This window comes from Stegostoma tigrinum, chromosome 2, assembly GCF_030684315.1.
Source record: "Stegostoma tigrinum isolate sSteTig4 chromosome 2, sSteTig4.hap1, whole genome shotgun sequence".
Lineage (NCBI taxonomy): Eukaryota > Metazoa > Chordata > Chondrichthyes > Orectolobiformes > Stegostomatidae > Stegostoma > Stegostoma tigrinum.
The window spans coordinates 104,917,835-104,943,333 of NC_081355.1; the positions used below are offsets into that span (position 1 = coordinate 104,917,835).

Sequence of the window (25,499 nt, forward strand, 5' to 3'; positions counted from 1 at the left end):
CAGGGGGGCTATAAGAGCTCCTCTGACGAGGAGGATTCGGAGAGGGCCCACCCGAAGCAGAAGTTAAAGGTCTCGAGGGGGAAGGAAAGCAGCACCCCGCTTCCAGGTGACGGGAGGCGTCCTGAGGCTCACTCCGACACCCAGTCAAGTGCCGCTGGAGCACTGGAGGGCCCCCTGGAACTTCCAGGCGGGAAGGAGGAAACAGCACGTCCCCAGCCTGATCCGGAGCCGGACCCTCCTGCCTCCGCACCCCTGACGGGGGGATGCCACCCGGAAGGCAGCACAGACGGTTTCCTGAGCCCAGAGAGCGTCCAGCAGTTAGCCCGGGCAATGGGCATGAAGGGACAGATGGAGGGGCTGGACCTTGGACTTGGGGAGGGTACTGCGGTCACTGCCCACAATGGGGGTACGAATTGCGAGCATTAATGTGCGCAGCGTCAAGTCAACCGCGAGATGTGTGTCCACGTTGGCCTACCTGACCACCATCGAGGCGGACCTCCTGTTTCTGCAGGAGTGCGTGATACCGCACCTCGGCAGGTACGGGAAATGGTCCGGCGCCTGGACCTGTGGGCCTTCGATCTGGTCGGGGGGTAACGACTGTCGCTCCTCGGGCCTGGCTATTCTGCTGCGGGGGCACAACTTCACCATCTCTCAAGTTCAGGAGGTGGTGGGGGGGCGCCTCCTAGTGGCTGACATCACCTACAGGAACGCTCCCCTGAGGCTAATCAACGTGTACGCCCCAGCGGTACGGAGTGAGCGGCTGGCCGTCCTGCAGCGGCTTCCACCCCTGCTGGCTACGTCCAGGACGGTCATCCTAGGCGGAGACTTCAACTGCATCATTGATGCAGATGGAAGATCCGGCGTGGGGACAGCGGGTGGGGGGATTAAACTGGACATCACGTCCAGATTCCTGATGGGCACGGTGAAGGACGCCAAGCTGCTTGACGTCTTCAGCACCCCTGCAGACGGAGCGCAGCAGAGGTACACCTGGTCGCGGCCAGACGGGTCTATCCGCTCAAGGATAGACTTCCTGTTTGTGTCACGGACGTTCTCGGTCAGATCCACTGGTGTCGAGCCGGTGTTCTTCTCTGACCACTGCCTCCTGTTGGCCGACTGTCACTTACAGGACGACCAGCCGGCCAGCAAGGGGACGTGGAAGCTCAACACGACTCTGTTGACCCCAGAGAACGTCGAGGAGCTTAAGAGGGAGTACACCGGTTGGAGAACCGTGAAACCCCTCTTTGAGTCTCCAGGCGACTGGTGGGAGACGGTGAAGGAGAACATCAAGAGGTTCTTTGTCCTCAAGGGTGTTCAGAAGGCAAGAGAGAGGCGGGGAAAGCTGTCGCGACTCCAGAAAAGGGTGCAGAACCTGCTCCTTCTGCAGTTGATGGGGGTCGATGTCACGGAGGACCTCCGCGAGATGAGGGGCCAGCAAGCCTCGCTCTTCGCCGCGGAGGCCTCCAGGATAATCTTCCGGTCCAGGGTCCACTCCGTGGAGCAGGACGAGACGTGCTCGCGTTTCTTCTTTCAGAAGGTGCACAAAGAGAGCTCTGTGCTTAGCCGGCTGAAGGAGGACGACGGCTCGGTGACGTCGTCTCGGCCCGACGTTTTGAGGATCAGCAGATCCTTCTATGCCGGACTGTACGACACGAAGCCCACGGACAGCACGGCCTCCGAGTCGTTCCTGTCGTCTATCACGGAGGTCTTAGACGACGGCACGAGGGAGTGGCTGGACCGGCCGATATCCCTGGACGAGCTGGCCAGAGCCCTCAAGTCCTTGCAGAGGAATAGGACTCCCGGAAGCGACGGCTTACCGGTCGAGCTGTATTCTGCTCTGTGGGGCCTGGTCGGCCAGGACCTGCTGGAGGTGTACGATAGTACGCTTTGGGCAGGGGAAATGTGCAAGTCCATGAGGAAGGGCATCATCACCCTCATTTACAAGAGGAAGGGGGAGAGGGAAGAAATTAAGAATTGGCGTCCCATTTCACTTTTGAACGTGGATTACAAAATCCTGGCCAAGGTCATTGCCAACCGGGTCAGGTCTGTCTTGGAGTCGGTGATTCACCCTGACCAAACCTGTGCTGTGCTGGGCAGGAAGATCGCTGAGAGCCTCGCGCGCATCAGGGATACGATCGCCTATGTACAGGACAGGCGGGTGGACACCTGCCTCGTCAGCCTGGACCAGGAGAAGGCCTTCGACAGGGTCTCTCATGCTTACATGAGGGACGTCCTCTCCAAATTGGGGTTCGGGGAGGGCATCTGCAATTGGATCCGGCTGCTCTACGCCAACATCGTTAGCGCAGTCTCGATCAACGGGTGGGAATCAGACAGTTTTCCTGTTAGATCTGGAGTCAGGCAGGGCTGCCCGCTCTCTCCTGCCTTGTTCGTGTGCTGTGTGGAGCCCTTCGCCGCCTCCATCAGGAAGGACGTGAGCCTGAAGGGCGTGACTATCCCAGGCAGCGGAGGCCTTCAGGTCAAGACCTCCCTGTACATGGATGATGTCGCCGTCTTCTGCACCGATCGTCGGTCGGTGAGTAGGCTGTTGGACATCTGCGGCCAGTTTGAACTGGCCTCGGGTGCCAAAGTCAATAGGGGTAAGAGCGAGGTCATGTTCTTCGGGAACTGGGACGACCGCTCCTTCATCCCCTTCACCGTCAGGACAGACTACCTGAAGGTGCTGGGTGTTTGGTTCGGTGGAGCTGGGGCATGCACTAAGACTTGGGAGGAGCGTATCTCCAAATTTAAGCAGAAGCTGGGCAGGTGGACGCTCCGGTCCCTCTCCATCGCGGGTAAGAACCTGGTTGTCAGGTGCGAGGGGCTTTCGGTACTGTTGTATGTGGCGCAGGCCTGGCCTATTACCTGGACCTGCGCCGCTGCGGTCACCCGGGCCATCTTCCACTTCATTTGGGGGTCGAGGATGGACCGGGTCCGCAGAGATACCATGCACAAAGACCTGGGAAATGGGGGAAAGGGCGTACTGAACGCCACCCTCGCCCTGACGGCTACCTTTGTGTGTGGCTGCATCAAGCTGTGCGTAGATCCTCAGTACGCAAACACCAAGTGTCACTACTTACTGAGGTTCTACCTGTCCCCGGTGTTGCGAAGGATGGGCCTGGCCTCGTTGCCGCGGAACGCTCCGAGTAGTTGGACCGTTCCGTACCACCTGTCCTTCGTGGAGAAATTTTTGAAAGGAAACACCTTTGACCACAAGGCCGTCAGGCAGTGGTCAGCACGTAGTATCCTCAGGACCCTTCGGGAAAAGGAGAGGGTGGATCCCGTCGTGTGGTTCCCCACGCAGACTGCCAAAGTCGTTTGGCAGAATGCCTCATCGCCAGAACTTTCAAACAAGCACAAGGACGTTGCTTGGCTGGCGGTGAGAGGGGCTCTGCCAGTGAGATCCTTTATGCACGCCCGGAATCTCTGCACCACCGCACGCTGCCCTCGAGGTGGCTGCGGGGGGGACGAGACTGTTGATCACCTCCTTCTGGAGTGTGCCTATGCGCAGGAGGTCTGGAGGGGGATGCAGTGGTATTTGTCGAGGTTCGTCCCGAGCAGCTCCGTGACGCGGGACTCCGTGCTCTACGGGCTGTTTCCGGGGACGCACACCGAGACCAACATCAACTGCGCCTGCAGGACCATCAATGCGGTGAAGGACGCTCTTTGGTCTGCCCGCAACTTGCTGGTCTGCCAGCTGAAAGAACTGACCCCGACCGAGTGTTGCAGACTGGCACACTCCAAGGTCCAGGACTACGTGCTGAGGGACGCGCTAAAGCTTGGAGCAGCCGCCGCCAAGGCGCGGTGGGGAAAGACCACCGTATGAGCCCCCTCGTCCAGAAAAGGGAAAAGAATCCTATCTGGTAACTGGGCCCAGCTGGCGCCTTCCCCAACTGGTCAGGGGACCAACTGGGACTGTGCGGGGTGACGACTGCCGGGGCGGTTTCTTTGCTTTGTTTTTTTTTCCCCTTTAGTTGGTGTACGTATCCCCGGGTAACCCGGAGTGGCTTGCATGACTGGGTAGGTGTATAAATGTTTTATTTTTTTGTACATTCTATGAATAAAGTATATTTTTTCAAATAAAAAAAAAAGGTGATGAAACATCTGAAAACTAACCTTCCAGCCAGCGAGCAAACTCAGATCCAGAACCTCAACCTGAGCTATAAATCTTCTCAAAACTCGCTACCTTCTTCACTACCCAGTCTACCTGCAACTCCACTTTCGCCCCATGTCCCTTTGTTCAGCAACACTCCCTATGACCCCACCATTAAGTGTGTAAGTCCTACCCTGATTTGCTCTACCAAAATACAACACCTCACATTTATCTAAATTAAACTCCATCTGTGACTCCTCAGCCCACTGGTCCATCTGATCGAGGTTCTGTTGTACTCTGAGATAACATTCTTCACTGTCCACAATACCATCAATTTTGGTGTCATCTGCAAACTTTCTAATATTCTTACTAATATACTAATAAACTTCCCCCAATATTCACATACAAATCATTTACATAAATGTTGAAAAGCAGTGGACTAAACACCGATCCTTGTGGCAAACTGCTGATCGCAGGCCTCCAGTCTCAAAAACAACCTTCTACCCCATCCTCTGTCTCCAACTTTTAAGTCAATTTTGTATCCAATTGGCTAGCTCCCCCTATGATCTAACCTTGCTAATCATGCAGAACCTTGTTGAACAACTTGCTGAAGTCTATATTGGCAACATCTAACAAAGCAGCAAAACATGAAAAGGAAATACAATGTAAGGGGAGACAGATAAACTATACACATCCAAGTAAGCACAAAGTAAGTGTGTGCTAAGAAAGGAAGTGAAAGACCTTGAGATCCACCTTGGTCCAATATGTGAGATGGGTACTTGCTCCTGTGCACAAAGTGGTCGAACAGTAGTATTACAATGAAAGGTGTGCTCCAAAGTGTAGCACTATATTCCAGCTTAGTCCAAATTGTACCATGACAATGTAGAGAGGTTGGTACAGGTTTGATACCAAGGTCTATGGATCAGGGGTGCCACTTGTCACTGCCAATGGAATTGAACCTGTTATATTCAGGAGTGCTATCCAAGGTAGAAGCCCAGAGGACTGAATGGTAAGCTGGAGCTGTCAAGTTGCCACTCAGATTTCAGGTCAGAAATTGCCACTGTTTCTTTTCGCTGCATTGGAGCAGAGGAAATTACATATAAATGAGGTGAAGTTAAGCAATGAGATGTAAATGTTTGTGTGTCAGCCTCTTGTCAATCAATAACAAGATTCTCATCTCATCTTTCAAACCCTGGGTGTAAGATCAGACTTTGTTTCCTCAATGCTGTTAATCACATTTTTCTAATCTCATCATGTTTTCCCAAGATTGTCTACATTGTTCAGGTCGCTACGAAAATCCACTCTGTGATTCAGGGAAAATCTCAGAGTTAATGTAGTTTACAGTGTTAGAATAGGGGAGTGAAGAGTATTAACTTACTCGAGAACGTAAAAGGATTTGTCAGGAACAAGTATGCTCTTGACTAGTGCTGAGCTATGCATACAATTGTTTCAACTAGCAATTTGTGACCACAGCCGTTTAAATTGGCACTGTTTAGAAATAACATCTTTAGGTACCAGCACAGTAAGAATTACAGATCAGAGCATTAACGCATGTAATGCAGTACAAAGATTGTGTCAAAGGAAAAATGGCTTTTTGGAAACACAGAAATATTACAGGTGTAGATAAGGTGTCCTGAAATTGTAGATGAGCTATGTTGCTGCGGTAATCTACAGTAAACTCCCCTTGCATTTAATCTGTGAATTAAACAGTAGATGAAATAAGTAGAAAATGTTTCAATACACTACAAAGCATTAACTATCCTGTTAAATTTATTACACTGTCCAAAAAATATAAGCGAGATAAAATTTGCCTTCAGAAGTCTTTTTAAGACTTTTTAAGATGTCTTAACATCGATTTTAACAAAAAACAGTAAAATTTTTTGCAGGTTTGGATGGTTAGCAAAGCACATTGTGAAGCCAACAACATGGGCTTTGACTCAATGCACTGTATTTGATGGCCATGATTCAGTCAGGTCGCCATGCCCCCTGCCCCCCAACCACACTATATGTTATCATGCCAGTTCAGATTATAACTACTGAAGTTCCTAAGATCACAATTAACTGCAACTTTTTGCCATCTGCTGCAATTTTTCAGGCATCATGCATGAAAAAGATTGGGAATGCTTTACCTCAGGTATAATGGGGCAGCACAAGGGTGGACGGATAGGCCTGCAGATGAGACTATGGCTACTTATATCAGCAGATTCTGCAGGTGAAGGGGGCAGTGCCTGAATGTTTTTCTTCTAACTCATTTCTTAGTGGAACTGGCCATGATTAAAGTAATAAACATTGAGAGAGCAGGAGGCCTTTAAATGTGCAGTTGTGATCGGCTTCCAATTTACAGAATTGCCCCTCTGCTGCATCACTCCCTCTGATTGGAATCAGAGTCATACTTTGCCCTCTAATCGGCAATCTTCCCACTGGGCAGCCACCAATCGGCCACTGTGATGACTGGGACTTTGTGGGCTCTCACTTTTCTCTCCATTTCTCTCAGCCCAATCATATGTTAAGGTGCAATGCTGTACCTTTAATTCAAACTGTAAAGTATTGAGTAATTACCATCTACTTTGGGAATTTTTCATGTCCATATACAAACAGAATCCGAGTTATTCTGTACATGCTAGGTCTGATTTCCCTTCCTGGGCAGAAAAATGAACTCACCCCACAGGAATCAGTCACAGTCCTCAACTTTCACAAGACATCTCATTAACTGGCTTAAGGGTTCTCTGGGTACACTCATTCTGGTGAGTCTTGCCAGTCCGGAGCAGAAATGTGAAACTGACACAAGGACAGTGCTGAGAGTTTTCAATCATCAAAGCTCTCTTCCACCAGTGGCAGATATTGTAAAATTCTATCTCTTGATTTTCTCGACAATGTATACACGTATATTAATTTAAATTGTTTAAAATTTTATTTTATTTCAATTCATATGAAATATAAGAGCAATTTTTCATTATGCATTAATGTAATGAAACAAAACACCCACAAATGTTTTATATTGGGTGTAAAATAATCACAGTTGTAGGTTATATTGTGTCAAACATAATGACACTCTTTGAAAGGTTTAGTTTAAATGAACAAAGCCATATTAAGTGTTGCAATTTCAATTAAGAATTATATGTGGATCTCACACAAAGACAGAAAAAGAACTTCGATAATACTTAGTGGTCCTTTTTTATGAAAATGGAATGAGAATTATCACCACAAAGTAACATTGGAATTTAAAATTGAAAAATAATTTAGGGTAGTATGTGCTAGTAGAATTTTTCAATTTATGTTTAAACTAGAGCGGTATCCATTAATTTTAAAAGAATAAAAAAAGAATTTTACAATTTGAAAGCAAGTATGCAAAAAGCTGCATTTGTAGTAAACATATTTAAGATTGTAATAAATTCAAGGTCAATTATAAACCTATCCTTCATAAAACAACTAATGTAGTAATGCATTAGAACCTTATTTTGACTTTCAGTATCTCTATGTGTGGGCACATTCACTTTAGTGCGGCTCACTTGTCTGGAGGCGAGGTGTCTCTTTCATGTAATACACCTTCAGATACATGAGAAATGAAAGTTACAACTCAGATGCATTCCCCACAAAGCCCACACAGTTTAGACATATGCAGAGGGATTTCTATCATCACAGATGTACTTTGCAACAATAATTGAGGACAACTGTGAGGATTTTTTTTTGCTTTTGGAGTTATAGCATTTAGAGTGGTTAAGATTCCTTTTGCCAATTTTCTTCAAGAATATATCTGATTTTGAAATTGTTTATCAATATTTTCAAATTAACTGCCAGATGCCTAGCACCAGCCCACCTTTGTTCCCAATCCATCTATTAATCTCTATCTAAAACAACTCTTAGTATCTTGTCATAACGTTTCCTTTATTACTGTTTTCACGAAAGTTTGCACGTCGATGTTACCTAATTTAAAGTATTCACTAAACTACCAGGTCAGTGCAGAGTAGCTTCATAATTAATCATTGCAGTTATAGCACAAATGCAGCCCTCTTCAAGATTCAGGGCCTGATTGAACACTGAAGGAACGTAAAATTCGGGTGTTGACATCCGCCTTGTATTACATAAATACAAGTGTTGCCAAGAAACCAAAACCACTTCACACGAATGTTAAACTTGTGGTGCAAATATACTGCGGTGAATAAAGCAGGACATTTTACCTCCCCTTTCAATTAGATCTGTTCATGCACATTTATGTTTTAAAAGTGTTATCTCACCAACTTCCTGACAGTATGAGCTGATAATGGTGCAGTGAGGGCAACAGAACAGCTGGGACCTTGGTAAACACTGCGAAAAGCAGTGCATTTCTTCCACCAATGAAATTAATGCAACTAAGAAATAAACAGAGCTAGGACTGAGAAGGAGGGTGAATTAGGATGGTTGAATTCAATGTGCAATGTGGTACTCAAAGACAAATGAAGAGACAGAATGTAAGATTGGATAAAGAGAGAAGAAAAGCACAATCAGAAAAAAAATGACTGAACCTAGCTTACTGTGACAAGTTTAACAAGCAATTAATGTGATTAATGTGCAAATGTAGAAAATTCATGAAATCACAAGGTGATGAAAGGTGATCATAATGTTTTTGCAAAACTAAACATAGAGCCATTAATCTGGCTAGCAACTTCTGGCAATCCTTTACTACAGATTTTGGGATGACTTGTATACTAACAGTAGCACACATCATTCAGGAGTAGTTACCTTTTGAGCAAAAATGTATTTCTGCAGTGCCTTTAATGTGAAAAATGTACCAGAGCAATTTTCTAAGAAGTAAAACGATACGGGTAGTTCTGCTACAATGTGTGTTTCGTTTATGTGAAATGGCTTTAACATGATTGACGAATAGTGGACACTGTTTGGATAATTTGAACTTTCTGCTGTACAGGTATAGCTGCTTTTGATTGCAATTTCACTATAATACAATTTTCTATGGTGATTTTCTATCACGCGAAGTTACACAAGAAAGCAACTACTGCGTTTTAGGAGAATTACCTGTACAGAAATAAGTGCCCTGCTTTGGAGGGAGAATTAGATTGTAAACAACATTATTTATCACAGTCTGTATATTTTTGCAAAATTATTTTGTAACCAACAATTGGTGAGTAAATATGGGTGTTTTTGTGGGAAGGATTGTCGGAATGCTGCCACCGCAGTAGAAAAGGCTCTCTTAACAAAATGATTGACAATAATATTGGAATGATTATCTAAACTCACGTTCTTTTGAAAGAAGACTGTTGTATTCCTTAATTCTTCAAAACTGTAACATGAACCATTTCTCACTAATATCTCAGTGAATCTCTCCAAGCTACAGCAGGTTGCATCAGGAAGAACATCCACATTTTGACTCACTTACAAAGTAAAGCTCTTTGAAATCCCTAATTAAGCATGTCTAACCATTGCTTGTCATTTCAAACCGTACTATTTTTCCAAGTTCAAGGAACATCTCTGCTGCTGTAGGCCACAGGATTGACTGTGAGAATTCTTATATCCACCTGCACACAGCTGATAATACTGAGCAGCCTGGGAAAATGAGCAGTCAGGCAAAATTGTTCCCATTCCTCTAACCATTTCCATGAACTCAATGAAAAGGGATGCAGACCACAATATTTGTTAGCCTCGAATTAAATACAAGTGGATACAGTAATCTGTACAAAATAACATACTGGTGACTTATGTGACAAGATATTAATGGTTGCTTCACTTTCATTGCCATGGTAAATGCAGTTAAATTGGTTTTCAATATTAGGACACAAATTTCTGACAACCTACATCTGCACTATATCTTCTGACAAACCTATCTATCACATTCATTCTAATAAAATAATGTGTGAAGCTGGATGAACACAGCAGGCCAAGCAGCATCTCAGGACCACAAAAGCTGACGTTTTGGGCCTAGACCCTTCATCAGAGATGGGGATGGGGTGAGGGTTCTGGAATAAATATGGAGAGAGGGGGAGGCGGACCGAAGATGGAGAGAAAAGAAGATAGGTGGAGAGGAGAGTATAGGTGGGGAGGTAGGGAGGGGATAGGTCAGTCCATGGAAGACGGACAGGTCAAGGAGGTGGGATGAGGTTAGTAGGTAGGAAATGGAGGTGCGGCTTGGGGTGGGAGGAAGGGATGGGTAAGAGGAAGAACAGGTTAGGGAGGCAGAGACAATTTGGGCTGGTTTTGGGATGCAGTGGGGGGAGGGGACGAACAGGGATGGTTTTGGGATGCAGTGGGGGAAGGGGAGATTTTGAAGCTGGTGAAGTCCATATTGATACCATCGGGCTGCAGGGTTCCCAAGCGGAATATGAGTTGCTGTTCCTGCAACCTTCGGGTGGCATCATTGTGGCACTGCAGGAGGCCCATGATGGACATGTCATCTAAAGAATGGGAGGGGGAGTTGAAATGGTTTGCGACTGGGAGGTGTAGTTGTTTGTTGCGAACTGAGCGGAGGTGTTCTGCAAAGCGGTCCCCAAGCCTCCGCTTGGTTTCCCCAATGTACAGGAAGCCACACCGGGTACAATGGGTACAGTATACCACATTGGCAGATGTGCAGGTGAACCTCTGCTTAATATGGAAAGTCATCTTGGGGCCTGGGATAGGGGTGAGGGAGGAGGTGTGGGGCAATTGTAGCACTTCCTGCGGTTGGAGGGGAAGGTGCCGGGTGTGGTGGGGTTGGAGGGCAGTGTGGAGCGAACAACGGAGTCACGGAGAGAGTGGTCTCTCCGGAAAGCAGACAAGGGTGGGGATGGAAAAATGGCTTGGGTGGTGGGGTCGGATTGTAGATGGCGGAAGTGTCGAAGGATGATGCGTTGTATCCGGAGGTTGGTGGGGTGGTGTGTGAGAACGAGGGGGATCTTCGTTGGGCGGTTGTGGCGGGGACGGGGTGTGAGGGATGTGTTGCGGGAAATGCGAGAGACGCGGTCAAGGGTGTTCTCGACCACTGTGGGGGGAAAGTTGCGGTCCTTGAAGAACTTGGACATCTTTGATGTGCGGGAGTGGAATGCCTCATCCTAGGAGCAGATGCGGCGGAGGCGGAGGAATTGGGAATAGGCGATGGAATTTTTGCAGGAGGGTGGGTGGGAGGAGGTGTATTCTAGGTACCTGTGGGAGTCGGTGGGCTTGAAATGGACATCAGTTACAAGCTGGTTACCTGAGATGGAGACTGAGAGGTCCAGAGAGGTGAGGGATGTGTTGGAGAGGGCCCAGGTGAACTTGAGGTTGGGGTAGAAGGAGTTGGTGAAGTAGACGAACTGTTCGAGCTCCTCTGGGGAGCAAGAGGCGGTGCCGATACAGTCATCAATGTAACGGAGGAAGTGGTGGGGTTTGGGGCCTGTGTAGGTGCGGAAGAGGGGCTGTTCCACGTAACCTACAAAGAGGCAGGCATAGCTGGGACCCATGTGGGTACCCATGGCCACCCCCTTTGTCTGTAGGAAGTGGGAGGAATCGAAAGAAAAGTTGTTGAGGGTGAGGACGAGTTCGGCTAGGCAGATGAGGGTGTCGGTGGAGGGGGACTGGTCGGGCCTGCGGGACAGGAAAAAGCGGAGGGCCTTGAGGCCATCTGCATGCGGAATACAGGTGTATAGGGACTGGACGTCCACCTATCTTCTTTTCTCTCCATCTTCGGTCCGCCTCCCCCTCTCTCCCTATTTATTCCAGAACCCTCACCCCATCCCCCTCTCTGATGAAGGGTCTAGGCCCGAAACGTCAGCTTTTGTGCTCCTGAGATGCTGCTGGGCCTGCTGTGTTCATCCAGCTTCACACTTTATTATCTTGGATTCTCCAGCATCTGCAGTTCCCATTATCTCTATCACATTCATTCTGTTTCCCTGAGAAATTGTATTCCACTGTTTGTTCTGCTTTTCGTCACTCCCATGTAGCAACTGCAATGTTTATACTGTTCTTCAGGTTGGGGAGATTAGACCTGCTTTATATAATTCCTATGGAGTATATAGAATAAACAATTTGGAATTTCTAGTTTCTGTAAATTTACTTCAGCTTTCCTTTCTCCCAATAGTAGGCTAATTAGTAGCATTTATTTCAATTGTGCGAAATTTTATTATAGGAAATTGTGAACAACAATAAATACTGTCTGAATCCAACTTAACGTCTAGGCTCTGATAAGCTAGTGTTAAAATTACTGCCAGACTGGGAATTACCCCATTAAATCCAATCGTCAGTATCTAATTGGACTTAGCAGAAACCAATTTTGCAGAATTAAGGAAAAAGGTACCATTTGACTAATTTTGTGAAGCAGACAACAAATAAAAGTCAGAAAACAAATTTTCTGACAAGAACTTATGATGTCCTTGACAGTTCACAAGTTGCATTGCAATTTTTGAGACGAACTATGGTATTTATGTATGTGTAAGTTTAAGAAATTCTAGTGTAAAATCTTCCGTGATTAACCAGCAGAGCAGAGAACAAAGACATTTCTCCATCAGCTATATACTATGAATAACCAAAGTCATCCAATAGAAAGGGTGGGGAAAGTATGCTTCACATACTGAAAGGGTTAACCAAAGTCATCAGCTTTTATTCTATCCAAGAATTTTGAAAGATGAACGTAACACAAAAAAGAAGAAAGGGGTAGGAAAACAGTAGCTAGAATGCAAAAGTAATAAAAGTTATAAAAATGCAGGAAACACAATTATTTGGAACATGTGGTTTGCATTTCTGAAAAATGAACAAGCTGTTTGTGGTTAAACTGTCTAATCGGCTGTTATCAACCCTACTCTACTTTCGAGATCATAATTTACTGGATATTTCAGCTACTGTGGCACATTAACTATAGAGGAAAGGGAAAGCTTATCTTTAGGAAGAACATTTCCAGTGCTGCCGTACTCACAGTACATCTGGTTCTTCTGTTAGCGGCAGTTAAATTGAAATATTTCACAGTATGTGTCAGAAACATGCATAATGGTAATTATGACAGATCTGATTAAACCCGAGTGCCACCAGCTCCCTGGTTGACTTGGGTTGTGCAGGTGTGACCTTCTGAGTCTGCGTGTGTAAATAAAATTAATTACAAGAAGGGGCTATGACTCTGTGACATCACAAAGCAGAGGAACTCCCAAGGGGGAGACCTAATGGAATATTTTCCCTCAGACTAATAATATAGTTCATATTGACTTGTGGTAATTAGTGGATCATTAAAGCAGTTTTCCCGAAGTATTTGGCTGACTGATCAGATTAGTGAAAATGTTCTTCAGAACAAGCCCCTGTGTGGTCTGCCAGAGGAAAAAAAATATGCAACACAGCTTTTGCAAAGATGGAGATAAGCCATTGGTTCATCACACTCTAGTGAGCATGCTCAAGCCTATAATTTTAACATGCCAGGCCTGCACAGGACTTGTCACAGATGGCAGGCTTGACAGTTCCTGTCTGTGGCGTTGATACACAACAGTTCAGCACAGGATCAGTGACATTCTGTCTCATTAGACCCACGCTAATTATCACAGCTAGTTTCAGGGGAAACCATGTGTTGAAATGGTCAATTTAAAGGAGTTTTTGCATCAACAAACCAGTAATAAAGATTAGATACCTTATTATACAGCAAAATACCGGCTAAAAAGCTAACTTATTGTGCCAGAAGCACAGTTGTTACATCACAATGAAATTTATATTTTGAAAACAAAATGCAAAAACATTTCAGACTTTTTTTTGTTTTATTAATTACTCAGACTCGCTCCCCACTCCTTTCTCTCTACAGAACCTTTCAGCCTGGATGAGACAGTTCAATCAGTAATCTCTCCAGAGGAAAGAACAAGATTTCAGTTGCAGAAACAGGGTGGTCCATTTACAAAATGGTAGACCATCATGACAAGCTCTTTTCCCCACTTGATGCAATATATTGTTAAAGTTAATCTGAATCCTTTCACTGTTGGCTCAGTAGAGAATTGACTAAACTTTTCCAGACTATGGCAGTTGATTATGACAGAAAAGTTCTCTTGGGACTAGAACACATGCTGCACTATTGGTCTGGAGTTCAGGACCGGGCTCTATTGGCAAACAGTTACCAGGTTTAAATTACTTTTAGTCAACACCAAATACACAAAATAAACCTCCAACTTTTAGATCGGGCTGTTAATATATGAATGGCAGTCATACTCTTCTTCTTACCTCCTGTATGGATATTTCTAATTCTAATATCAATTAAGTCCCTCCCTCCCTGTAAAAACAGCAATATCAGTTTTATTCCTGGAATAAAAGCTGTGGGTGTTACTAATGTGCGGTTTATAAATGGCAAAACTGTGCCACCCACGCCATTAGAAATTTGAGTTATGAAAAGCTATAAGTTTAGAGAATCCAGATTTCCTCTGTATACATTGCACATTTCTGCTCAGCAACTTCTGTTTTTCATTGTAAAACTCAATTTGTGGAGTTGTAATAAAATTTTTCCTACAAGTTAAATGTCAGACTACATAGCAACAGTTTTTCTACAGGCAATAACATTTAAGATGGTTAAGTGTTTTTAAATGGCTTTTGAGAAATCTAATCTGTATTTCCACACCACATGACTGAAAATTTCACACGACTGGTTTGCCAATATCCTTCATTGAAAGTTAATGTTGGCAAGGTTCTCAGAAGTAAGTGAAGTCTACATTAAAGTATATCTGTTTGTTGCCCATGCCACATACATATCCTTACTCCAGTGATATTCAAAAATTTTGTTTTACCTTTATGCACTTTTGAGTTTTAATTTTCTACTCAGTACATTTGCTTAGTAAGAGGCAGACAATGTCCTAGTGGTATTTTTGTTGGGCTATTAATCCAGAGATCCAAGTAATGTTCTGGGCACCCGGGTTCAAACAGTAGACAGTGGAGTTTGATTTCAATAATAATCTGAAATTAAGAGTCTAATCATAATCATGAAACCATTGCATTGCAGATTGTTAGGAAAAACCCATCTGGTTCACTAATGTCCTTTAGGGAAGGAAATTCGCCACCCTTACCTGATCTGGCCTACATGTGATCCAGGCCCACAGGTTGACTCTTAACAGCCCTCTGGGCAATTAGGGATGGGCATTAAATGCTGCCTAGCCAGTGATGCCCATGTCCCATAAATGAATAAAAATAATTCCCATTCTGTGTTCAGCTATTCTGCTCATTACTTATGGAAAACACTGCCATCCACTACAGGTTGCATCAATACAAAGTCTCAAATTTGAAATTATACCATTCCATGATCTCTCACGACAGTTCATAGCAAGCATGTTTTTAAAAATCTCAGCGAAGCAGCGCCTACGTGACTGATCACTGACAAGTGTTACTAGATGGCCTCCATGTTCCATTATCATATTAGTTACTGCCACACCATCTGATGACAGTGATTCTTACTTTTTTTTCCACGTTCCATTTACCAATAGTTGATATCAGTGTGTGGGCTGTCCACTTTTGTAGAGGGGAATGTCATAAAATATGTTGGAGCAACTTGTACCTAAATAAGTTTTGCCATGGAACAGCAGCAAGAGTTTAGCATTTGTGCATTTCTCAGACCTGAGGAAGTGACTGACTTATTTTCGATTGACTACTCCATCATTCCATGCCAAGATGACACGTTCTACCCTCAGTAAATGTGACATCATCCAAAACCCAGTGGCCATCACCTCTGTGCTTGCTGGCCAAAATAGACTCACTGTTAAGCAATGCTTCAATTTTAAAACTCATATCTTTTCCCAAGCTTCTCCATGGTCTTACATCTCAATATTTCAATAATTTCTTCCAGCTCCACAACCTTCTGAGGTACCTATGATTCTCGACTTGAGCATCTTTGATTTAAGTCACTCCACCATTGGTAGCCATGTCTTCAGCTGACAAAGCTCTAAGCTTTCTAATTCTCTCTCTTTATTTATCTGCCACTCTTTGTACTCGTTTTCCTTTAAGATACTACTTAAAATCTAGCTGATCTACCCTGAATTCTTTCCATGTGGACTTTTTAAAAATTCATTTGCAGGTCATAGGCGTCACTGGCCAGCAGCATTTATCACCTATCTCTACCTGCCTTCTTGAACCACTGCAGTCCACCTGCTGTGGGTTGACCCACAATGCCATCAGGGAGGGAATTCCAGGATTTTGACCCTGCAACATTGAAGGAATAGTGATGAATTTTTAAGTTAGAGTTGCAAGTGGCTCAGAGGTGTGGCACTCCCATGTATCTGCTGCCCTTGTCCTTCCAGACTGAAGTGGGCATGGGTTTGGAAAATAAGAATTTTCAGCAAATTTCTGCAGTGTTTCTTGTAGATAGTACACACTGCTGTTACTGAGCATCAGCGGTGGAGAGAGTGGATGTTTGAGGATATGGTGCTAATCAAGTGGGTTGCTGTGTCCTAGATGGTGTCAAGCTTCTGGAATGTTGTTGCAGCTGCGCCTATCCAGGCAAAGTGGGGAGTATTCCATCACATGCCTGACTTGTGCCTTGTAGATGGTACAGAGACTTTGAAAAGTCAGGAGGTCTGTTATTCACCACAGTGTTCAAAGCCTCTTAACTGCTGTTATAGCCACAGTATTTATGTGATAATTCCTTTTGTGTTTCTGATCAATAGGAACCCTGGGCGTTGACAGTGGGAGAGTTAATGATGATAACACCATTGAAAGTCAAAGTGGTCAGACTGTTTCTTATTGTCTCTTAAAGTCTGGTATTTGTAGGCGCAAGTGCTCCTTGCCACTTGTCAGCCCAACCTTGGATATTGTCCAGATTTAGTTGCATTTGAATATGGAATGCTTAAGTGTGTCAGGAGTCAAGAATGGTGCTGAACATTGTGCAATCATCGGCAAACATCCTCACTTCTAACCTTATGATCGGGAGAAGGTTATTGATGCAACAGCAGAAGATGGTTGGGTTTAGGACATTACTCTTAGGAACTCTTGCAGAGATGTCCTGGAGCTGAGATGACTGACCTCCAACAAATACAACTATCTTCTTACGAGCCAGATATGACTCCAAACAGCTCAGACTTTGCCTCCTCTCTTTCATTCCAGTTTTGCTAGGGTTCCTTAATGCCACGCTCAGTCATATGCAATGTCAAGACCTGTCATTCTCACCTCAACTCTGGAATTCAGCTCTTTTGTCCACGTTTGAACCAAAGCTGTGATGAGGTCAGGTCGTTTGGTAGCTTCACCAGCTTGACACTTAATTTTTAGGTATGCTCAGTGCTGCTCCTGGCATGTCCTCCTGTATTCTCCATGAACCAGAGGTTGATCCCCTGGCTTGATGGTAATGGTTGAGAGGGGAATATGCTGGGATGTGAAATTGCAAATTGTGCTGGAGTATAATTCTGCTGCTGTTGACAGTCCAAGCACCTCACTGTTGCGCAGTCTTGAGTTGCCAGATCTGTTTGAAATCTATGCCACTTAGCACAGTGATAGCACGGACAACATATGGAGGGTATTCTCAATGTGAATGTCATCTCTGAAAGGACTGTGTGGTGTTCACTTTTACCTTTACCATTATGGACAGATGCATTTGCAGCTGGCAGATTGGTAAGGATGTGGTCAAGTAAATTTTCCTCCTTGTTGCTTCCCTCACTGCCTGTTGCAGACCCACTCTAGCTGTTATATCCTTTAGGACCCGACCAACTTGATCAGTACTACTGCTGCCGAGCCACTCTGTGTGGTGATCATTGCAATCCCCACTCACAATACATCTTGTCTCCTGGCCACATTATTGCTTCCTCCAAGTGTTGTTCAACTTGGAGGAGTACTAATTCCTAAGCATGGTAATCAGCAGGAGTTTCCTTGCCCATGTTTAACTTGTAGCCATGAGGCTTCATGGTGTCTGGAGTCAATAGCGAAGACTCCCAGGGCAACTCCCACCCGAATGTATCCCACTGAGCCGTCCCCTCTGCTAGGCCTGTCCTGCTGGTGGGACAGGACATATCCAGGGATGGTGGTAGTGATGTCTGGGATATTGTCTATATGGTGCGATTCTGTGCATATGACTGTCAGGCTATTGCTTGACTAGTCTTTGAGACAGCTCTCCCAATTTTGAGCCCCCAGATGTTAGTAAGAAGGACTCGACAGGGCCAATGGGGCTGTTTCTACAGTTGTCATGACCAGTGCCTAGGTTGATGTCAGGTGGTTTATTCATTTTCATTTCTTTGTTGAGGCTTCATAGCAATTGGTACAATTGAGTTGCTTGTTTAGCTATTGCTGAGGCAGCTGAGAGTCAACCACATTGCTGTGGATCAGGAGTCCCATGTAGGTCAGTCCAGGTGAGGAGGCAGCAGATTTCCTTCCATAAAGGACATCAGTGAGCAAGATGGGTTTTTCATGACAATCCGCAAAGGTTTTGTTGTCATCAGTTGATTCTTAATTACAGATTTTTTTTTGTAATGAGTTGAAATTCCATGAGCTGCAATGATGGGATTCGAACCTGGGTCCCCAGAATATTAGCTGGACTGTTGGATTAATAATCTAGTGATAATACCACTAGGCCATCGCTTCCCCTTAATTGGTAGCAACAGTCAGTCACGCAAACAGTCATTTGGCAGCACAGAATGAGTATTGCAAAGAACAAAAACATTCTTTGGTGAAGCTTTTTGTCTTGTGCTCAATAGAACATCTCACAATTAACAACAATTCTACTATCTGAAAGGGAAGTGCTAGTTGATTGGCAAGTGGGTTCTGTTTGGTAGAGGAGTTGCCATGGAGAATGCACCAGTTATTGATGACTGACAGCTAGCAGCTAAACTTGTAATAATTTGACCACCAATCTTTTCCTTCAGTAGTGAGGTAGATTAAAAGGAGGGTGCCTTGAAAATAGCTAGTACTCTTGTACAATTTTGTTCCTTGATTAAAAAGCTGCATAAAGCACTTGTGACACATTACAATGAGGCCACAGGGCAGCAAGTTCTAAATGAACAACATTTTAGGCTCTTTAAGCTGCTTAAATGATTCCTGGTGGAGTGAAAAGGTTGATGTTTCAATATGTTCCAAAACACGTTGGAAAAATTGTTAGGTTTCACTGCACATTGCAAGAAATTGAGACTCTCCTTCCTGTCCAACCCTGTCAGAAGAAAGCTTAAGCATAGAAAGAGAAGTGTAAAAAGTGCTGTAGAAAGTGCTCAGGAAACTCAGCCGGTCTGGCACTATCTGGAGAGAAAATCAGGGTTATCATTTCAAGTCTAATAACTTCTCTTCTTCTTTAGCTTCTCTATCTATCTGTGTCCACAGATGCTGCCCAATATGCTGAGTTTCACAAGCACTTTGTTCTTCCTTCAGATCCCCAGAATCTGAAGTACTTTGAATAAACGTAAATACAAATTGTTGTTTGGTAGCACAGAACTTGAGTTTTGAAAAAAAAGGCATCCTATTGAAGTTCATCAGCTTATGCTGATCAGGACAGAATCACAAGAATACCAAATTTCAAAGGGATCAAAAATTCAATTCAAAATGAGAAGATAATGCTCATTAATTCAGAGACATTGTTTCACCATATTAGGATTTTATGCTCAACATCCATTAAAAAAAACTGTTAGTCACTAAAACATAGAAAATTTTGAGATTGTATACTTATGAAATTTTCATGTTCTATAATGAATATACCTCTAAATATATCTTTTTACCATACGTGATTTCCATATTTTATGAAGTACAATACCATTCTAAACCCACAACCAGACAATGCTCAGTTTATTACCATAGTTTCACATTGTTACTTCAAACAATATTCATCTCTCTCCCGGTCGAGTTATCACCATAAATATGTTCACGAATTCTAAGGTTGTGTAAAGCACTTTTGTTCTGATTCTGCAACTCTGAAACCACAGTACTTTGTTATAAGCATTCCACTCACTGCAAATATATCTTCCAATCTTAAAAGCACACAATCTTGAATTTATTAATCATGTTATAAATACCCAATTCTCCACTTAACCTTCAGTGCCAAACGCAAAGCATTGTTTTGCCACTTTTAAATGATTTTTCAGAGAAAACAGCTACTGTTGGAAGACTTCTCCCAAGTTTTCATTGACGAAAGTGGATCGTAAATGTGGATGCTAAATTTTTATCGGGACCAGGAGTAATGGGTATCACTGTATCAGGATTTCTGTTTGAACTTGGAAGTTCCTGTGCCAAAAGCCAAGCCTGATGAAGAACTGGATCTCTGCAGCAGATTATTTTGACTTGCCAGTGAACTTGGAAATCCTTAATGATCTGCTGTCCTTCAAATGATGTACGTTTACATCATGTCCACATAATGGAAAGGTTTCCACTGTACTTACTGTGCAATTCAAGGCAAGATCTAACAGGTGGCACTGAATTTATCATGTGTTCCATGGCAGACATTTGAGAGACATGTTCCATTAAAATAGACAAAAGACAGGCGATAAGATTTAACCACAGTACTCTAATGGAAGGAAGTTAGCCACACATAAATCTTCAATATGTAGAAACCTCCCTTTGATACAGGAGTTCTCGCTCTGGGTGTGTTTTGTGGCAGACTATATATTCATTCAGCAAGCGGCACACATACTCCCCTTCCTCATGAAATATATTATGTAATATTACATAATGTCTCCCTTTCTGAACAGTCACATGTACAAAGAAATATACCTGTGTTGCTGTATGAACAGAAGTAAAGCCTGATGTTGTCAAGATCTATACAAAGCAGTATCCTAACTCTTAGCGTAAAGGAAAATAATAATTTGATTTCTTGGTCATGTATTCTGCCTTATCACTGATTGTGTGCTATGTATCCTTTGAGTCCTGAAATTGTGTTTACATTCACTGGTGATAAATAGTGCCGTCAACTGAAAATTGTCATTATGACATATACTAGCAGTTCATGTAGGATTTGAAGTCTTAGCATTATGCACCCCTTCCACAGACTCGATCAAAATGCTATTCAAGTTGGTTTTCTTGAAGATGGTAAATAGCGTCACTTGGAGGTATCTTCCAAAACTCTCTTTTCATTCAAGAGTTACTGAGGCCTAACTTCTGTAATGCGTACAGTTATTTGTGTTGAGCAGTAATAGTGACACAGTGGACAATTTTCATATTCAGGTCAGTTTATATTATTGGACACGTGAACAACATTACAGCTTAGTTATAAATAATTCTTATGAAACTAAGAAAATATATATTTTATGATGGTCATTGCTTTGACATATTCCTTCATTTTTTTGTCTGTTTACCTTATTGTAGCTACACTCTGAGATGAAAATAAGCTCATGCTAGAACCTGAATGACTTTTATATTATTGTCTGACGTGAGCTTGAACTGAAGGAATATCCTACCAGCTGGCATTGTTAGTTGTCCACTTTTTTTGCAGCTGTAAATGGTCACCATAAAAGAAGTTCAATCCCCAAACACTGGAGAATTTTGCTTTTTACAGTCAAGTATGTATGGGTTCAGACGACGGTGGGAAGTTAAATTCCCTGAAATTATCAGGAAACTAACTTGATCTTCCCGAAGCAAAGAAAGAACTCAGTTGGATCTCTCGGGTAAATAGTGAAATTGCTTAAGAAAAGAAATAAGAATAATTTTAACTATTAGTTTTGAGGATTTTACGAACAAGGTGCTGGCATCCTGATTTGTCAGAAAAATTATCAGGGTGGCCAAGGTGACTGCACAAACGGAAAAACTCCTTCTGACGAAGTGACAAACAGATCATTTACAATGAACAGTTCCTGTGACGGCCATATGAGAGACTGCTGTTAAAAGCCCTTCTTTCAGACAATACTATCATCTGGGATTGCCAACTTCTTAGAAGGCAATTTTCTTTTCTAGAACTTCATTAATCTTCAGTTGCAGTGCCGTCTGTCAGGCTTCTTCAAGGACTGCTGCATATCTGTTGCATCCCTGGCATCTCTGATGGGGTGCAAAAGGAGCAAAGTTACTGTCAACAGCATGAGCAGGGTCAACACCTTAAGTTGCTTGCTCCTCAGCCATATCACATTAGACACGGCAAAGGTCTGGGCATCAAGCTGGGGGGAGATGAGACCTCACAACACAGTATGAATAGACGGAGAATCAGTTTCCTCAACATGAATGATCACGGTGCTTCAGTGTCTTAAGACAGATTATTGCAAACATCTGCAGTCTCTTGGGCAAGACCTTCTTCTCTATAGTGCAGATGATTTGCATTGGCAGTGACTAATTGATGTGATTTGTCATGACAGAACTGCCCCTCCAAAAAAACACAACTTCTGCCTCTCACCAAGTTCAGTCTTTTGTTAAAGGTGAGGAAGGGTGTTAATTTGTTTGGGGAAGATGCAAGGACATCATTTGTAGGGAGTGACTGTGAGGAATGGGTGCAAGAAGGTAATAGGGCAATATATAGTGAAATTGTTTACTGCTCAGATGGGGATGTGATAAGTTGTCTGTACAGAGAGGTAATGTTATGTGCTTTATTGTCCTGAAGTATGCTGACAACATCAAACTGCGGGGTTCTAAATGTATTTTGGAAGTTACCTGTCATTCTGCCCTGAGCTCCTGAGTCCTGGTGGCACATGTCGCCAGATTAGAGGGGCCTCATATTTGCTGGTGACATTCACCTTCCACTACGCCACCTTGTTTTGAGAGGCTGAGGCTGGCCTCTTCTCCCTGTCCTTTGGAAAGGTCATGTTCCTGCAGCCCCTCAGATCTCAAAACAAGACTACTGGGGAAGAGTGTCAGATGCAGAAGACAGCATGGTCACGTGGTCAGTGCAATTCTAAAGATGCTTCAGTATCAAACATCTAAGAGCTGGTCACCATTTGTAACTCATGCTGGGAAATCCATTTGTTCACAGAATGAACATGTTATTCCCCTCCCCCCATCTCCTCCCACTCCTCTACCTGTTTGGGGATCCTGGAGGTAGGATCTAATGCTGTGACTCTCAGCAAAAACCTTGACAAAACCTACCCAGCATTCACTTTCCCAATCTACAAATGTTTCTGCCATTTTGAATGGGACTGTTGATAATACTCTTCCCTATAACACTTAAAAACTACTTTTTCCAATATGTTCATTAGCTTCAATTAGTAATTATTGCTGCTTAGTGATTGTAGTGTCGTACATACTACAGTACAAATAAATCTAAGGTCAATAAATGAAGAAGGAGCAAATATTGTGTGCTTTCAGCTATTTTTGGAAACAAACAATAATATGCTGAAAATGTTCAGAAAAACTTGGAACAACAACATCAACATAATATGACTGTTATTATACTTCTTATTGATCATGAAAACTAAATTTGCATTTACATAACACCTTATTGTGTCCCTAAGATGCCGAAAATCACTCTATATCCACATAAGTTACTTTTAATTACTTTTAATCATCATCACTCTTGTGATGCAGGAAATACCAACAGCAGATTTGAAAGACGCTGCAATCATTCAAACAGATACATTCACCCCCATAAACTCGCACGCAAAAGATTGTCCAACAAAGCTATTAAAATCTGAATGCTGTAACATTGAAAATGGTCATTTCCATATTCAAATGATAAAAAGAAAAGTAATCTTTTAAAATATAAATGGAAAACTATATTAAGTTTACTTTCGATGAGCAACTGGCACCCACATATGTAGCAAAACTACTTGGTTCACAACTGTTCTTCATATCATCCAAATCAAACATTTTCTGCTATGAAACAACCTTTCGTTTCATAATACAAAAGTGTCAACACAGTGCATGTTCTGCATGATGGTCAATTAGTTTCAGCATATCGTAAAAACAGATGACTGACTGATTAATCTATTTTTAGTAGGGTCATCTAAAGAAAGAAAGCAAGATATCCAGAACAACTTTGTGCTTTTCTTCCAACATTTGCATCCAGCCAGAAGGCCTCTGGAACAAACACGTCATCTAAAAGGCAGCAGCCCAGCAATGCAACAATCTCTTAAAATTATGTAAAAGTCCCAGTTTAAAACACATTCTCAAGTCCTAACTCAGAGGTGAGAGTGCCACCGACTGAGCTAAGCCAACACTTTATTGCACTGAAGGTCCACACATTGAACATAAAACAGTGAACCAAGATGCAAGGGCTACTTCAATTAATCTTGAACTCTTGACACTCTACCAGAAACTTTCAGCTCTGACTCGCAAGAGTTGTTTCCTTTAAAGAAATTGGATACCTTCAGTAAGTTTTGATGCCTACCTAGATTGCTGGTCAGGTGGAATTATTCCAATTGAAGAGAAGCACAAGAACAATCCCATTTTTCTCACTGATATTAACAATTAAAAAGCCATTTAAAGCAAATCATGACAAAGTCTCTGAGCCATACTAATCTACCTTCTCTATGCAAATATAATCTCTAGTTCTCCTCAACTCAAATAGCAGTAAGTAGAATGTCATACAAAACTATTAAAACTGTTTATGATTACATTGCAAATGGTCATTTCTATAATCAAAACAGTAAAAATAAATGTAATATGATAAAACATAAAACTACATTAAGTTTGCTTTTGATGCATAACTTGTACTGACAAATGAGGCAAAAGTGCTTGGTTCACATTTACTTTCCTTATCAGCTATATTGAGTATTATGAGCCATGAAGACTTTTTACAATATAAGCGACTAAACAGCAAAGGTTCTGAATGATGGTCAATTAGTATGAGCTTATCAGAAATCAACTTTGTCGTACAAGCAGACTGCACCTTTTTCTTACCTGGCTCTTTGTTGCTGCAACCTTAGCAAATAATGCTTGGGACACTTTGGCCCTCTTCATTTCCTGCTGAATCTCATCGTAAATGGAAGCATTAATATTAAGTGCACAGCCTTCCGATTTACCATTCCATTCAGTTGTAATGGAGGACGTTTTGACCTAGATAAAGGTTTAATCTCAGTTAATAATATACTATAAGAAAGAAGTATAAACACAAAGGGAATATCTCCCTGCTGATAATGCCTTAATGGGATTCTTCCACTATTATAAAATACACATAACTTACAAAAAGTACACGCTTGAGTGAATTACGGTGGTTATCTGGAACTTAGCACAATCAGCACTTTTCTTCCCAAAGTCTGTGGGAGAGGACAATTCCTAAATATGTTTAAGTACATTCAGAATGAGACATCACTTCCCAAATTATGATTTGCAAGTGTCTACAATGCTTTCTGTAATTTGCTGATTACCAATTAATTATCGGTATACTGTGCAGTGAAACTTGTTCACCCTCACAGAATTAAAGGATACTTTGCACTCATATGTTGCCAAATTGAAATGCATTTATTTACTGAAGTTCTCATGGTGTTTTGCTGCTTAAGCATTGACACTGCCACCACTGAGATTGTCAGGTAATGCTCTGAAAGCCAAAACTAGGACAGGGCATTGCTTCTAATTAATAATCACAAGATTAAGCTAAAGGATCAAAATCTTCTTAATAACATTTAAAATGAGGTACTACAGAAAACAACACAGCAGGTAACATAATTTTAAAAAATATGATTTTTAAATATTAAAATAAGAAGACTCCAGA

General features: G+C 42.9%; 1 protein-coding gene across 4 annotated transcripts in view; it reads right to left on the bottom strand.

Moving 5' to 3' along the window:
* LOC125460384 (DNA-binding protein SATB1-like) overlaps positions 1–25,499 on the bottom strand; it is a 141,009-nt gene that overhangs the window by 46,967 nt on the left and 68,543 nt on the right. For all 4 annotated transcript variants that reach the window (XM_048547834.2, XM_048547851.2, XM_048547827.2 and 1 more), the window contains one exon: positions 24,689–24,844. In XM_048547834.2, coding sequence (XP_048403791.1) covers positions 24,689–24,844 — 156 coding nt within the window. The remainder of the gene's footprint in view (positions 1–24,688; positions 24,845–25,499) is intronic.